We start from the raw sequence: 13,772 nt of genomic DNA, 5'->3' as shown, positions 1-13,772 counted from the left end.
AAGCCGAAAAATAAACAAAAATTTCAAAAGTCTACTGTATTTCGGACGATTGGAATGTCCATTATCGCAAGGACTACTTTTATAAAGACAAATCGATCCAAGAGAAGCACTAGCTATATAGTTTCAATTGGAATTTATAGTTCTATCACCAACTGCTTATTAGCGCCATCTATGTTTCGTTGGCAATAAGTATTTAAAACTGCAAAAATATTAAATTTATTGTAGCATACTTTCAGGAGCGAAACTTGTGGTCACCAAATATGCAAGTGACTTGCTGTATTTCTGCTTGCTGCTGATTCATGTTCGCCTGGTATTTCATCTGCTTATTGGTTACTTTTTCAACGCTGCTTCAAGAGGCCAAGTACAGCAATCGATGACGGCAAGAATTGTCCGGTTAGCAAACGAAATACTAGGAGAACATAAATCAGCAGCAACCAGAACTAAAGAAAGTCATCTACTAAATTAGTGGCATCATTCATTTGGGCGCCTATTTCAAATTTAAAATTTGAATGTAACCGACAAAAAAAAACACAAATCCGTTAAATATTCAAAAATATGTTTTGTATTATTTTTGGTTTTTGCATTATTTCGGTGGTTTAAAGGAAAATCAGGATGTCCTTTGTCACAAGGATAAGGTTAATAAATACAAACCGATTGGCATACTCAAAAGGACGAAAATCCTTACAGGTTTCAAAATAAATTGTATACAGAAAATAGGCTATAACATGAGAATGTCCTTGCGTATCCTGGCAAGCAATAAATGAATCGATGCATATTAATGAGGCCTAACAATATGTCAAAGGACATTCCAATTATCCTTGTAGTTCTTGAGTTATCATTTAGACCTTGGTTTAAAAAATTACAATTCTTGAATCCTTAGATAATCTCATAATTTTTGATGCCAACCGATAGTGGAGGTCCTTGCAATCCTAGCCGTATACGTCCTTTGAAAATCTGACAGGATATGGACGAGATATAGCTTGTTTTCGAAAAAAGACCGTAGTTGCACCCTCAAAGTATGCTATAATTTTTTTTTGTTTTTAGCGCCACTTTCAAATTTGAAAATAACTGACAAAAGGCTGTTTAATGAATACTCGCTTTAACGCAGTTTAAAAATACAACTGGTAAAGCAACTAAAATACCAGGCGAACATAAAAGAGCAGCAAGTGGATATCTCTATAAATGCAGTCAAATGTGCCTCGCTGCCATTGGTCACTTTCTCTGAACGTGTGTTCTAGTTTGTGGATCCTAAGAGCGGGAATTTGATCTGAGCAGTTTAGGAGAGAGAGAGAGAGAAGTTGAGCTTTGAGCTTTAAAGAACTTTAGTTGCTACTTCTGCTTGCTGCTGATTTCTGTTCGCCTGGTATTTCACCAGCTTGTTTTTAGGCGTTCCTGACGGTAAGAAACAAAAACTGAAAATTAAGCCAATAATATTAGTTCTTAACAGTTAAGTAATAAAATCAGTCAGTTTCTTGACAAGGTAAATAAGTATTACGTTCTGCTGTTAAACAGCTCTGTTAAATTTGTCGCTGTCCGAAAAGCCAATTTGGCATATGTGAAATTTGCTAAGCACCAGGTGATCAGAATCATAAAACAAGCGACAGCAATATAAATTTAAAAATTAAAGTAGCGCGCTTGCGCAGCTTATGTTAAGCCGGTCTGTTAAGTGCTGCTGTTTAGGACCGCTGTTAAATGCTAAGACCGTTGTTAAATGCAGCTGTTAAGGGCCGGTGTTTACTGCCAATGTAATAACTGTTAAGTGGACATTTGTTTTTTTCTCTATAACTCTACAAAATCATTAAGGATCTGGCAAGGACATACCCTTTTGTTATCAAGGGAACAAGGGCTACCAACGACTTTTAAGAATTTCTTATAAAGTTTGCTTCAATATATCGAACATTTTTCAATTTCAATTCTTTGACGAATCCATATTTCTTTTGATGTCAATCGATAGATTTCGATTACATGGATCGAATTCATCAGGTCCGGTCAAAATGCGCAAGGATATGGCCGAGTTAGGATAATTTTTCTAATTTGTAATAATCTAGCAATGCAGCAGCAAATATTATTTGTAGCATACTTTGGGGCTGCGACAATTCGAATTGTCAATGTACCAACAAACGATAGATGGCGCCACAAAGCCTTTGTACTTTTACCAACATTTTAGCTCATCAATTTATCGTTTGTATTAATTTCATACTGACCGTTTGTACCTTAATATTATGATTGAGATATCCTTTTGTATTCTATATATTATATTTTGTCCACAATTTTTGTATTATTTTGTTTGTTTTGTTTTTAATTTTTTTTTGTTTTGTTGTTATATTTTTGTTGGCTGCCGCACAGTTTTCTCAGAATTTTCACACGCAAAGGTATTCCTCATTGAATGATAGTCTAAAACAAACATTTCTGATTTGTTTCAAGTGAAACCATCCACAGAGAGTGGGTAATCCCATGATGATTCATAATTACAAGCAACTGAAAGGCAATTGCATAGATATATTTCTATCTCTACACTGTCTTGTGATGCCCCTTCAAAGAAATCGTACAACAAATACAAAAGCAAAACTAAACAGATAAAACAATAAATAAAGAACAACCGTAATAAGAAATGAAAAGCGAAGATTATAGAACATATGTATATGAAGAAATAAACCATATTTTCTGTGTACAATTTAACAAGATGGAGATGAAGAAGAGGAAGATCGTTGAAGATAGCGAAGCAAACTAAATGACATAAATAACTAGAAACAAAACAAAAAGATGATGAAAAAACAGCCCACAGATTTACTTATATGCAGACCATAAAAATATTATATGAAAATGAAAAATTACTCAGACAAAAATATATATACACACGATAAATACCTAATTACCTATATAGTATATAGTAAGCAGAACCAGAAAGAGAGTCAATGCAAAACATAGCAAAAGAATGATTACAAATTTACAGAAATGAAAATGGGTAGGAGTATCTCATAGTCGAGCTCTCTTACTCGTTGAAATTAAGTGGTTACATTATATTTATCAGCTAGCAGGAAGTATTACACAAGAATTTGTATTTGCTGTTTTTTTATGACCGATAACAATAAAGAAATGGAAAAGAACTCTGGCTCATGATTGCAGGTTGTATCAAAGTGTTCTCCTAATTTTACAATAAACTCTTTTATTTTTGTCATTTCATTTAGTGATGCTCAAAACAATATCTAGTATCATATTTATTCTCACTTGCAAATAAACAATATTATTGTTTACATAACTTTGTTTTTGTTTTGGTTTCTATTTGCTCTGTTGCTAGTTGTGCAGAGTTTTGAGGTAAACAACCACAAGATATTGCGTACCACTTGACGTATACGCGATCGTAAATATATGTTTGACACAAATATAGTCGTTGATTTCAGTTTGCATTCACTGCCACAGCTCATTGGTGATCCCCCCTAGTTGTCATAAAATATAATAAAATATTCCAATTCTTGCATGGCTACAGAATTATATTTTCTGTTCTGTGAATTCTGTTCAATAAATTAGCGACCGCAGTATTCAGAGAATGCGAACATTATCATGGCTCACATAAATTATAAACGACAAACTTCTGTCAGCGAACAGCGGAAATCATTTGAAATTGTTTATACACCTGGAATGGCTTAAAGTGATAACAAGTGTTGTGTTGATTATTTGCATTGAAATTTATTGGATGTAAAATCTATTAAAATAAAAGAAACTAAATTTCTAATTAATAGTGACTTGCTTAGAAATATATTATTTCAATACTCTTTCATAAATTGAGTGGAAAATTTTCGCATTTTTTTATAGCTGACTTTAAAAATAGGATGACAAGTTTACTTAGCGAAACAATTGGTTTAGCAAATATTAAACAAGCTCAGCCAAATCTTCTCTAAAAACATAGTGAATTAGTTTCTTATAGAGGCTTGGAGTTAGTTAAACAAGACTCTTTTCTAATGCAGCTGGTCCACCACGCACGAGTTGCAAACACAGTTGGAGGCATTTTTTCGGAGTGTTTAGTTATTTATCTAACTTTTTATATTTGTATTTAATATACAAATATCAGTATTTGATTCTGTATGCCACGTTTATTTCTTTTGGTAAATTTCGCGACTATAAAAGCCAAGAGATTTGACTATAAATTTACAGTTACTTGGCTGCCGAATTTCGAAATGCTGCGCTTCAGTTTGACACTTCTCGCCATCAGCCTGACCTTGGCTCAAGTCCACGGAGCGGTCGACTATTGCAATGCAACGCTTTGTGGCACTGCCACAAACATTGGCTGCAACAACAATGGGGTATGAGGATGCAAATAGTTTTTGAAAAGTGCGAAAGCGAAACTTATTTAATTAACGCAGACTTGGTCAACAAATTGCCCCACGAGCCCAGCGCCGTACCTCATCGCTATGAACTTGACGATGCGCCAACATTTGGTGAAGCTGCACAATGTGCGACGCAACAATATTGCTCTCGGAAAACTGCCCAGATACGATACGGCCAGGAGAATGGCAACGATGCGCTGGAGTCCACAGCTGGCAACGCTTGCCGCACTCAATGTGAAGCAATGCCAGATGAAGCACGACGCATGCCACAACACACCGCAGTACAAAATGAGCGGACAGAACTTGGCCATCATTTCGTATTCGGGCGCCTCTTCCAGCCAGACGAATGCCGCGCTTCTGACATCGTCGGTGACCATGTGGTGGAACGAAAGACTGGATGCCAACAAGAGTGTCATCGCCAAGTATCCCTCCGACTGGACTGGACCGTAAGAAGCAGCAACTTTAATTGAATTCATAATCACAAGTAATCACTTCGTTTTCTTTCATCCGATTCTTTTAGGCAAATTGGACACTTTACCGTGATGGCGCGACAGAATAATATTGCTCTCGGCTGCGCAGCTGCTAGATATGTGACCAGCGGCATGAACAACTTTCTGCTGGCCTGCAATTATGCCACCACAAACATTGTCGGCAATGCCGTCTATGTGGCGGGCAACACAGCTGCCGGCTGCACCACGGGCACCAATGTCAACTATCCTGGTCTCTGCAAGGTGGCCGAAGTCTTCACCTACTAGAAGACATCTAAGACAATAAAAATCCTGATGTATACAACAGATGTGACACTTATTTAATTGAATTCTAAGGCTTAGTTGACCGACTGACTGAAAGATTTATGATCAACAAAATGGTAAACGGTGATTTGAAAAACTGATAGACAGATAGATTTCCGGGCAGACTTCTCGACTGAGCAGAGCAGACACTGATAAGCAGACAGGTGCGTGGAAGAATGGACAGTGATATAGTTGAATACACAGAGAGAAAAAGAGACATTAAAAAGTCGAAAAAGTTAGCCAATTTCATTGCTCTTTATTTCCAGTTGGCACATTTAAATTGTTTGCTTTATATAATATAAATATGTATGTTATGTATAATTTACGGTTGCTGTGTGCTTTGCATTTCCATTTGGTAAACATTTGCGCTGGCTAAAACAAATAATGACAGAAAGTGTGCATGCTGCACTCTAACGTTCAGTTTGCTTCCACCTGCAGTGTGTTGTATCAGTCAGTATTGGAGCAATTAGTGTTGTAGCAGTCAGCTTTGCATATTGTATTTATCAATTTATTTGTGTTGCATTTTCTTTTATTAACTATTTGAGCTGGCCAAACAAATACGGTCAAGGCACGTGCAGGCGTAAGTCTCTTTCGTTCTTGATATTAATTACTTTATTGACAAATGTAATTGCTCTCTTGGAGTTTTGTAGTGATCAGTGTTATAGCGTTCACTTCCTCAATTGCATGTTTTGTCGCAATCGGCTTTATACAAGTAATTAAATTGCGGATCTTATTTTGCAATTTAATTTGCTAGTTGCTTTCTTATTATGCTAGAACATTTAGTATTACAGCAGCGAGTCTTCACCTTTGTAAGTGTATAAATTCTACTTCCTTTTTATACCCGCTACCCATAGGGTATTATAACTTTGTGCCGGCAGGAAATGTATGTAACAGGTAGAAGGAGGCATCTCCGACCCTATAAAGTATATATATTCTTGATCAGCGTCAACAGCCGAGACGATCTAGCCATGTCCGTCTGTCCGTCTGTGTGTCTGTCCGTCTGTCCGTATGAACACCTAGATCTCAGAGACTATAAGAGATAGAGCAATAATTTTTTTTCGGCAGCATTTTTTATGTTTGCACGCAGATCAAGTTTGTTTCAAATTTTTGACACGCCCACTTCCGCCCCCGCAAATCAAAAAAATCGAATAACAAGCCTAATTTTAAAGCTAGAGTTGCGAATTTTGATATATACAATAAATTCTATAGTAGTTATGATTTCTGACAATTTGGTTACGATCAGATAAAAATTGTGGAAGTTATTAAAGAAATACTTTTGTATGGGCAAAAACGCCTACTTACTAGGGGTCTGAGTTGCTTTGGCTGACAATCTGGTATATTGTGCCGTCTATGGTATATTTTGAATGCGGTACTATGTCCATATACCAAATATACCATTTGGTATATTTTTTAGTATTTTTGCAGTATATTCGGTATATTTTGAAAATGATACCGCAATATTTTGCCTTTATTAAAAATGGGTAGCGGGTATCTCACAGTCGAGCACACTCGACTGTAACTTTCTTACTTGTTATAATAAAATTTCACGTTCAAATTCACTCTAGGAGTAAGTGTTCTATCCGACAGTGTTGTAGCACTCAGACTCTTATCATTTAATGTACCATCGGTCAGTCTTGTATCATTCAGTCTTGCAGCAGTTAAACTTTTATTATTCAGTGTTCTATCTTATAGCAGTTAGTGTTCCATCAGTCAATGCTCCATCATTCAGTCTTGTAGAAATCCCTCTTGTAACAATCAACTTTTACATTTGATGACACATCCACGTTAACTAGAAGTAAGGGAATAGCTGTGAATAATTCTTAGTTTTGCCACATTATCACAATGTTCTTTGTTGCCATGACGTCATTAATTATCGTCGCTCGTCTCTGCCGTCTCTAGTGGGAGTTGAGCTTCCGGTACTTGGGTGTAAATTTTTTAAGCAATTGTATCGCAAATTGGATAAAGAAAATTCCGCGGGAAGCGATGCAGTTGATATATAAACGCTGATCGCTGGGCTAGCAGACAACAATCGAGCTTTGTTTTTGTTACAGACATGACCAACATCCCAATCGTAACTGTGCTAATGGCACTTTCAGCTGCACTCACTGGCGTCTTTGGTGCCACGGACTATTGCAAGCAGAACTGCCACGGCAAAAAAACACATTGGCTGCAACAACGATGGCGTGCGTATGACTCAACTTTCCCATTCTTCAATTCTCTTAATAAACATGTGTTTATCTCTCGCTTCGTATCTTTATGACAGGCTTGGGGATCGAGCTGTCCCAGTGACAGAGCCTTGGTTAGTCTCTCGGACGCTGACAAGAATGTGCTTTTGGCCAGCCACAATGGACATCGCAACTTCATCGCTGGCGGCGGCGAGAGCAAACTGAAGCCCGCCTGCCGCATGGCCACCATGCAATGGGACGATGAGCTCGCTTATCTGGCCTCCCTCAATGTGCGCAGCTGTCAGATGAAACACGATGGCTGCCGCAACACCGATGCCTTCCAGTTTGCTGGACAGAATCTTTTCTGGAGAAGCTCCACTGGTCCTCTCAATAAGACGGCAAACCTCATCCAGAGCGTGCACGATTGGTACAGCGAAGTAAAGTACACCGAGCAGTCATACATCGATGCCTATCCCTTCAACTACAAAGGACCCTTCATCGGCCATTTCACCTCCATGGTCGCTGATCGCAACACCCATGTGGGATGTGCTGCATCCACTTACTCGGTTCAGGGGCAATTCAAGGATTTCCTGTTAGCCTGCAACTATGCGGCCACCAATGTGGATGGCATCAAGATGTACAACACGTGCTCTGTCCCAGCCAGCAAGTGCACCACGGGCGTCAATCCCAGCTACAAGTTCCTCTGCAGCGTCAACGAGGTATACGATGTTAACAACTTGTGGTACTGAGTATGAATCTAACAATGCAACGAACCGAATAAAACGCAAAAATATTATGATAAATATAAAGAACCAATAATGTTTCAATATATGTATCTCTGGGCTAAGGCTGTTAAATTTTAATTTTTAAGGCTAAGTGAAAACTCCCCTAGGGAATATTTTGAAAAATAGACTTAAATTTGGAAACATCTCATAGAAAAAAAGAGAAGATTATTTTGTTGAAGACAAGATTAATAAAAAAATCTAAAGTAAATTTGAATTAGAATGAACCGTTGAATGAAGTCATGTCTGGCCATATTTCCTTTTCCGTTCAAGAGTTAGAAACGCTATGCTTATAAATTTACTATCATATTGTTGTAAGGGACTTAGACCATTTCAACAAAACAATGAAGACTCACCCAGATATATGTATGTATCCAGATATATATTACTCACTATATATATCTGGATACATACATATATCTGGGTGAGTCTTCATTGTTTTGTTGAAATGGTTATGATGTTATGCAGCTTGTTGCCTTAATGCTCTCTGACTATTTGCCAAGTTGGCATAGATTGTTGTATAGTTATAATATTATACTTGGCTCAATTGTGTGCGCATCCTGTGTTGACTGCTTCGACTTTGATTGCAACACGCGTAATGTGAATGTGTTTTCAACTGTGTGTGTTGTAGTGTGTATGTGTGAATGTGTGTATAATGACAGAACATGTGCATGCTGCACGGATCTTCTGTTTGCTTCGAACTGCAGTGTTTTGTAGCAGTCAGTATTGCAGTAATTAGTGTTGTAGCAGTCAGTTTTGCATATTGTAATTATTTATTTGTGTTGCATTTTCTTTTGTTAAATATTTAAGCTGGTCAAACAAATACGGTCAAGGCACGTGCACGCTTAACTTAACTTGATATTAATTACTTTATTGACAAATGTACTTGCTTTCTTGTAGTGTAGCAGTCAGAGTCTTATGCTTCCTCATTTGCTCTTTTGTTTACCTCCCGGTGTAATGGCTTTCTTAGAGTTTTGTAGCAGTTAGCACTATATAAATCAGCTTTATACAAGTAACGGAATTGCGGATCCTTTTTTCCAATTTCATTTGGTAGTTGCTTTCTTAGTGTGCTAGAAAAGCTAGTATTATATCAGTGAGTCTTCACTTTTCTAAGTGTATAAATTGTACTTCATATTTATATGCATTTCCATGTATATTATTTATTAATTTACATGTTAATTATTATACAAAATAATATAATAACTAAAAGAAGGGAGTGCTAACAACTAAGGCCATCGACTAATTACATGTGTAAATTAAAGCAAATAAGGCATTTGCGCTCGTCACTTTATTTTGCTCGCTCTTCTGCTTACTTTTACATCCAGTCGTTCTCCTATTATGTTGTAGCATTCAGTCTTATAGCAGTCAGTCTTATAACAGTCAGTCTTATATCAGACAGTTTTATAGCGGTTAGTGTTGTAGCAGTCAGTTTTTCAGCAGCTTAACTGCTGTTCTGTCAGTCAGTCTTGTTGCAGTCAGTTATGTAGGAGACAAACGTCTTGTAGTCTTGTAGCAGTCAGTGTTCCATCAGTCAATGCTCCATCATTCAGCAATGTTGCAATCCCTCTTGTAACAATCAGCTTATACCTTTGATGACACGCCCACGAACGTTTACTAGAAGAAAGGGAACAGCTGTGAATAATTCTTAGTTTTGCTTCATTATCACAATGTTCTTTGTTGCCATGACGTCTTTAATCATCGCCGCTCGTCTCCGCCGTCTCCAGTGGGAGTTTAGCGTGCGGTACTTGGGTGTAAATATTTGAGCAATTGTTACGCCCTCTTATCACAAATAGCAAGTTAGATAAAGAAAATTCCGCGCGAAGCGACGCAGTTGACATAAAAACGCCGAGCGCTGGGCGAGCAGACAACAATCGAGCTTTGATACAGACATGAGCAACATCCCAATCGTAACTGTGCTAACGGCACTTTCAGCTGCACTCACTGGCGTCTTTGGTGCCACGGACTATTGCAAGCAGAACTGCGGAAGCACCCAAAACATTGGCTGCAACAACGATGGCGTACGTATGACTCAGCTTTTCCCATTCTCCTTACAAACATGTGTTTATCTCTCGCTTCCTATCTTTATGACAGGCTTGGGGATCGAGCTGTCCCAGTGACAGAGCCTTGGTTAGTCTCTCGGACGCTGACAAGAATGTGCTTTTGGCCAGCCACAATGGACATCGCAACTTCATCGCCGGCGGCGGCGAGAGCAAACTGAAGCCCGCCTGCCGCATGGCCACCATGCAATGGGATGATGAGCTCGCTTATCTGGCCTCCCTCAATGTGCGCAGCTGTCAGATGAAACACGATGGCTGCCGCAACACCGATGCCTTCCAGTGGGCTGGACAGAATCTGGCCTGGATTGGCTTCTTTGATCCTCTCAATAAGACGGCTAGCCTGATCCAGAGCGTGGACATGTGGTACAGCGAAGTGAAAGACACCGAGCAGTCATACATCGATGCCTATCCCACCAACTACAACGGACCCGCCATCGGTCACTTCACCGTCATGGTCGCCGATCGCAACACCCATGTGGGATGCGCTGCATCCACTTACTCGGTGCAGGGACAATCCTACAAGGCTTTCCTCTTGGCCTGCAACTATGCGGCCACCAATGTGGTTGGTATCAAGATGTACAACACGTGCTCTGTCCCAGCCAGCAAGTGCACCACGGGCGTCAATCCCAGCTACAAGTTCCTCTGCAGCGTCAACGAGGTATACGATGTTAACAACTTGTGGTACTAAGTATGAATTTAACAATGCAACAATTCGAATAAAATATCAAAATTATTAAGATGAATATGAAAAATAAACTAATAATGTTTATATATGTATGTATATTGCTATCTCTGGGGTGAGGAGTTTCCTATGGCTGTTCAAATCACATTTGTAGGCAGAGTTAAAACTCCCTTAAGGAATATTTTTGAAGAAAGACCAATAGAAGGCTATCTTGTTGAAGATAAGTTAATGTGTATTAATATGTAAGTGCCTCAATATTAATATTAATAAACTAATTTTATTACCCATTTAATTACAATTAATATAATTTTAAAACATGTAAACAAATTGTATGTACGTATACTTAATTTAATTGCTTTATTGGCTTAGAATATTAATTGCATATTGAGTTTTAGTTTATAGTGTAAAATAAAACAAATAAGAAAGAAACTAAAAGTGTGGTCAACTGTGAGATATCTGCTATCTATTTAAAAAAAAAAAAACCAAAAACAATAGCAGCGAAACAACTTCTTCCCCAGTTTGACTCGTTTATACATTCGCTTTTGACATTACACAAATTACGTGTTGCATACTTTGCGGCGCTTGCAAATTTATCGAATATCAAAGACGAAAAGTTGTCAACTTAATTGTATGGATTTGCCATTTGTTAGTATTACGTTTAATGTTTAATTTATAATTCGGTAGCTGCTTTGTAGGTAGCAGAATATTAATTTAATTTTGTATAGTTTTATGTTATTAGGTATTTGAATCAGTACAGCAATTTATTCAGGCCAAAGTTCAATCTCAATCAATAATGAGAACTTAAACGCTAACTTTAAATTCGAAAATAAATTTGAATCTTTTTTTGAAAAAATCCTGGTCAACATTTGAGTGAAAGGTTGAAAGAATTTATATCTGGCCATATTCCGTATTCCATTTAAGAGCTTGAAATGCTAGTTGCAACAAGTTCAGTGGCAAAATTTGGGTTGATTTCCCCTTTTGCTTAGATTGATTTAAATAAATAAATGAAAACTTTGCAGCAGACTATCTACTTTGTTTATGCATGAATTCTATGAGAAAGTCAAGTCATAATATATAATAACTATTATCATTAGTATGAGAGAAAACAAGTAAGAAAGCTACAGTCGAGTGTACTCGACTGTGAGATACCCGCTACCCATTTGGAATAAAAGAAATATATTTTGCGGTATTTTCTCAAAATATACCGAAAATACTGCAAAAATACTAAAAATATACCGAATGGTATATTTGGTATATCGACATAGTACCGCATTCAAAATATGCCATAGACGGCACAATATACCAGATTGTCAGCCAAAGCAACTCAGACCCCTAGTAAGTAGACGTTTTTGGCCATACAAAAGTATTTCTTTAATAACTTCGACAATTTTTATCTGATTGCAACCAAATTTTCAGGAATCATAACTACTATAGTTATTATTGTATATAAAATTCGGAACTCTAGCTTTAAAATTACGCTTGTTATTCGATTTTTTTGATTTGCGGAGGCGGAAGTGGGCGTGGCAAAAATTTGAAACAAACTTGATCTGCGTGCAAACATAACAAATGCTGTCGAAAAAAAATTATAGCTCTATCTCTTATAGTCTCTGAGATCCAGTGTTTCATACGGACAGACGGACAGACGGGCAGACACACAGACGGACAGACGGACATGGCTATATCGTCTCGGCTGTTGACGCTGATACTTTATAGGGTCGGAGATGCCTCCTTCTACCTGTTACATACATTTCCTGCCGGCACAAAGTTATAATACCCTTCTACCCTATGGGTAGCGGGTATAAAAATAAATTTGAAAAATGAAGATTTTGGTCTTAGTGCTAAGAATTTTAGACTAAAAAGTGCGTCTATCTTAATGTTAGAAAATACATGTTGTTTTTAAGAATATTTTATATAATACCCAAGTTCTTATTAAAAAGAGAAAAATCTTATTATAAGATCTATAAAATGTTACATTCTATTTTATTGCTTTTTATATTTATTTATTTGTTGATTCTTTAATAAGCGTCTTCAGTTATTCAGTTGTATTTGTATGATTTTCACTCTTCTTACGAAAGACTTATATATTATATATCATGGAATCATGCAGGATATGAACTCAAGACCTTCTTGGTTCGCGACTCCTTGACTAACTGAGCTATGAGCAAAACACTTCAATCTAGATAAAAACTTTATAGGAACTTCGATGGATTACAGAATATTGTAACATAAATTTAGTATTTTTGGGCTTACTTTGAGAATTTGGGTTTTTCCAACTAATGTTTTTAGTTTTAAGAATTTATTTTTAAATTGGTATTATTTTTTACGGCACAATTTTGAAGACGCATATTTTTGACTTTCGAAACTAATTCTTTTCAGTGCAAGAGATTTAAATGTTTATTTTTACTGTGTGTTGTTATTATTTTTATAATAACATGCTCGTTGACTTAAAGTGTAGAGGATGTGCTTGTAAATTAACTAAAAGAGACTTAGTCAGCTAGTCAGTAATATATATCTAGATACATATATCTGAGTGAGTCTTCGTTGTTTGTTGAAATGGTTATGATGTGAGTGTTTATTTAAGTCAAGACTGCAGCTTGTTGCCTTAATGCTCTATGACTATTTGCCATGTTGGCATAGAATGTTGCTCAGTTACTTGGCTCAATTGTGCTCGCATCCTGTGTTGACTGCTTCGACTTTGATTGCAACACGCGTAATGTGAATGTGTTTACGACTGTGTGTGTGTGTGTGTGTGTGTGTGTGTGTGTGATAGTAAGTATTTTGCTGTCGGCAAGTGTTGTCTATTGCGATTGGCGCGATAACTGCGGGAAATCCCCACTCGCATTCGCATTCGTATTCGCATTGGCAGCCCGGCTTCAACTCCAATCAAAACAGAAATTCCCCCAACGCGTCGTTGGTGCCAGTTGTGCGCTGTCATTGTTGTTACATGCCGAATTTGTCGTGAAATGTTTT

At 37.3% G+C, this 13,772-nt stretch overlaps 3 protein-coding genes across 3 annotated transcripts; all 3 read left to right on the top strand.

Annotated features, from left to right (window-relative positions):
- The first annotated feature begins 4,146 nt into the window (after positions 1-4,146).
- LOC132796156 (antigen 5 like allergen Cul n 1-like) lies at positions 4,147-5,151 on the top strand. Its single transcript, XM_060807221.1, has 3 exons — positions 4,147-4,301; positions 4,362-4,771; positions 4,846-5,151. The coding sequence occupies exons 1-3, from the start codon at positions 4,176-4,178 to the stop codon at positions 5,078-5,080; spliced, it is 771 nt and encodes a 256-aa protein (XP_060663204.1). The 5' UTR covers positions 4,147-4,175; the 3' UTR covers positions 5,081-5,151.
- Positions 5,152-7,136: 1,985 nt separating this feature from the next.
- LOC132795940 (antigen 5 like allergen Cul n 1-like) lies at positions 7,137-8,072 on the top strand. The gene is given in 3 exon segments (XM_060806910.1): positions 7,137-7,262; positions 7,264-7,299; positions 7,380-8,072. Coding segments are annotated over 3 exon segments (780 nt in total). The 5' UTR covers positions 7,137-7,169; the 3' UTR covers positions 8,031-8,072.
- Positions 8,073-9,919: 1,847 nt separating this feature from the next.
- Positions 9,920-10,897, top strand: LOC132796833 (antigen 5 like allergen Cul n 1-like). The gene is made up of 2 exons (XM_060808151.1): positions 9,920-10,081; positions 10,155-10,897. The coding sequence occupies exons 1-2, from the start codon at positions 9,953-9,955 to the stop codon at positions 10,806-10,808; spliced, it is 783 nt and encodes a 260-aa protein (XP_060664134.1). The 5' UTR covers positions 9,920-9,952; the 3' UTR covers positions 10,809-10,897.
- Positions 10,898-13,772: the final 2,875 nt, after the last annotated feature.

The sequence above is a fragment of the Drosophila nasuta genome, chromosome X, assembly GCF_023558535.2.
Source record: "Drosophila nasuta strain 15112-1781.00 chromosome X, ASM2355853v1, whole genome shotgun sequence".
NCBI lineage: Eukaryota > Metazoa > Arthropoda > Insecta > Diptera > Drosophilidae > Drosophila > Drosophila nasuta.
This window is presented reverse-complemented; position numbering and strand designations above follow the sequence as displayed.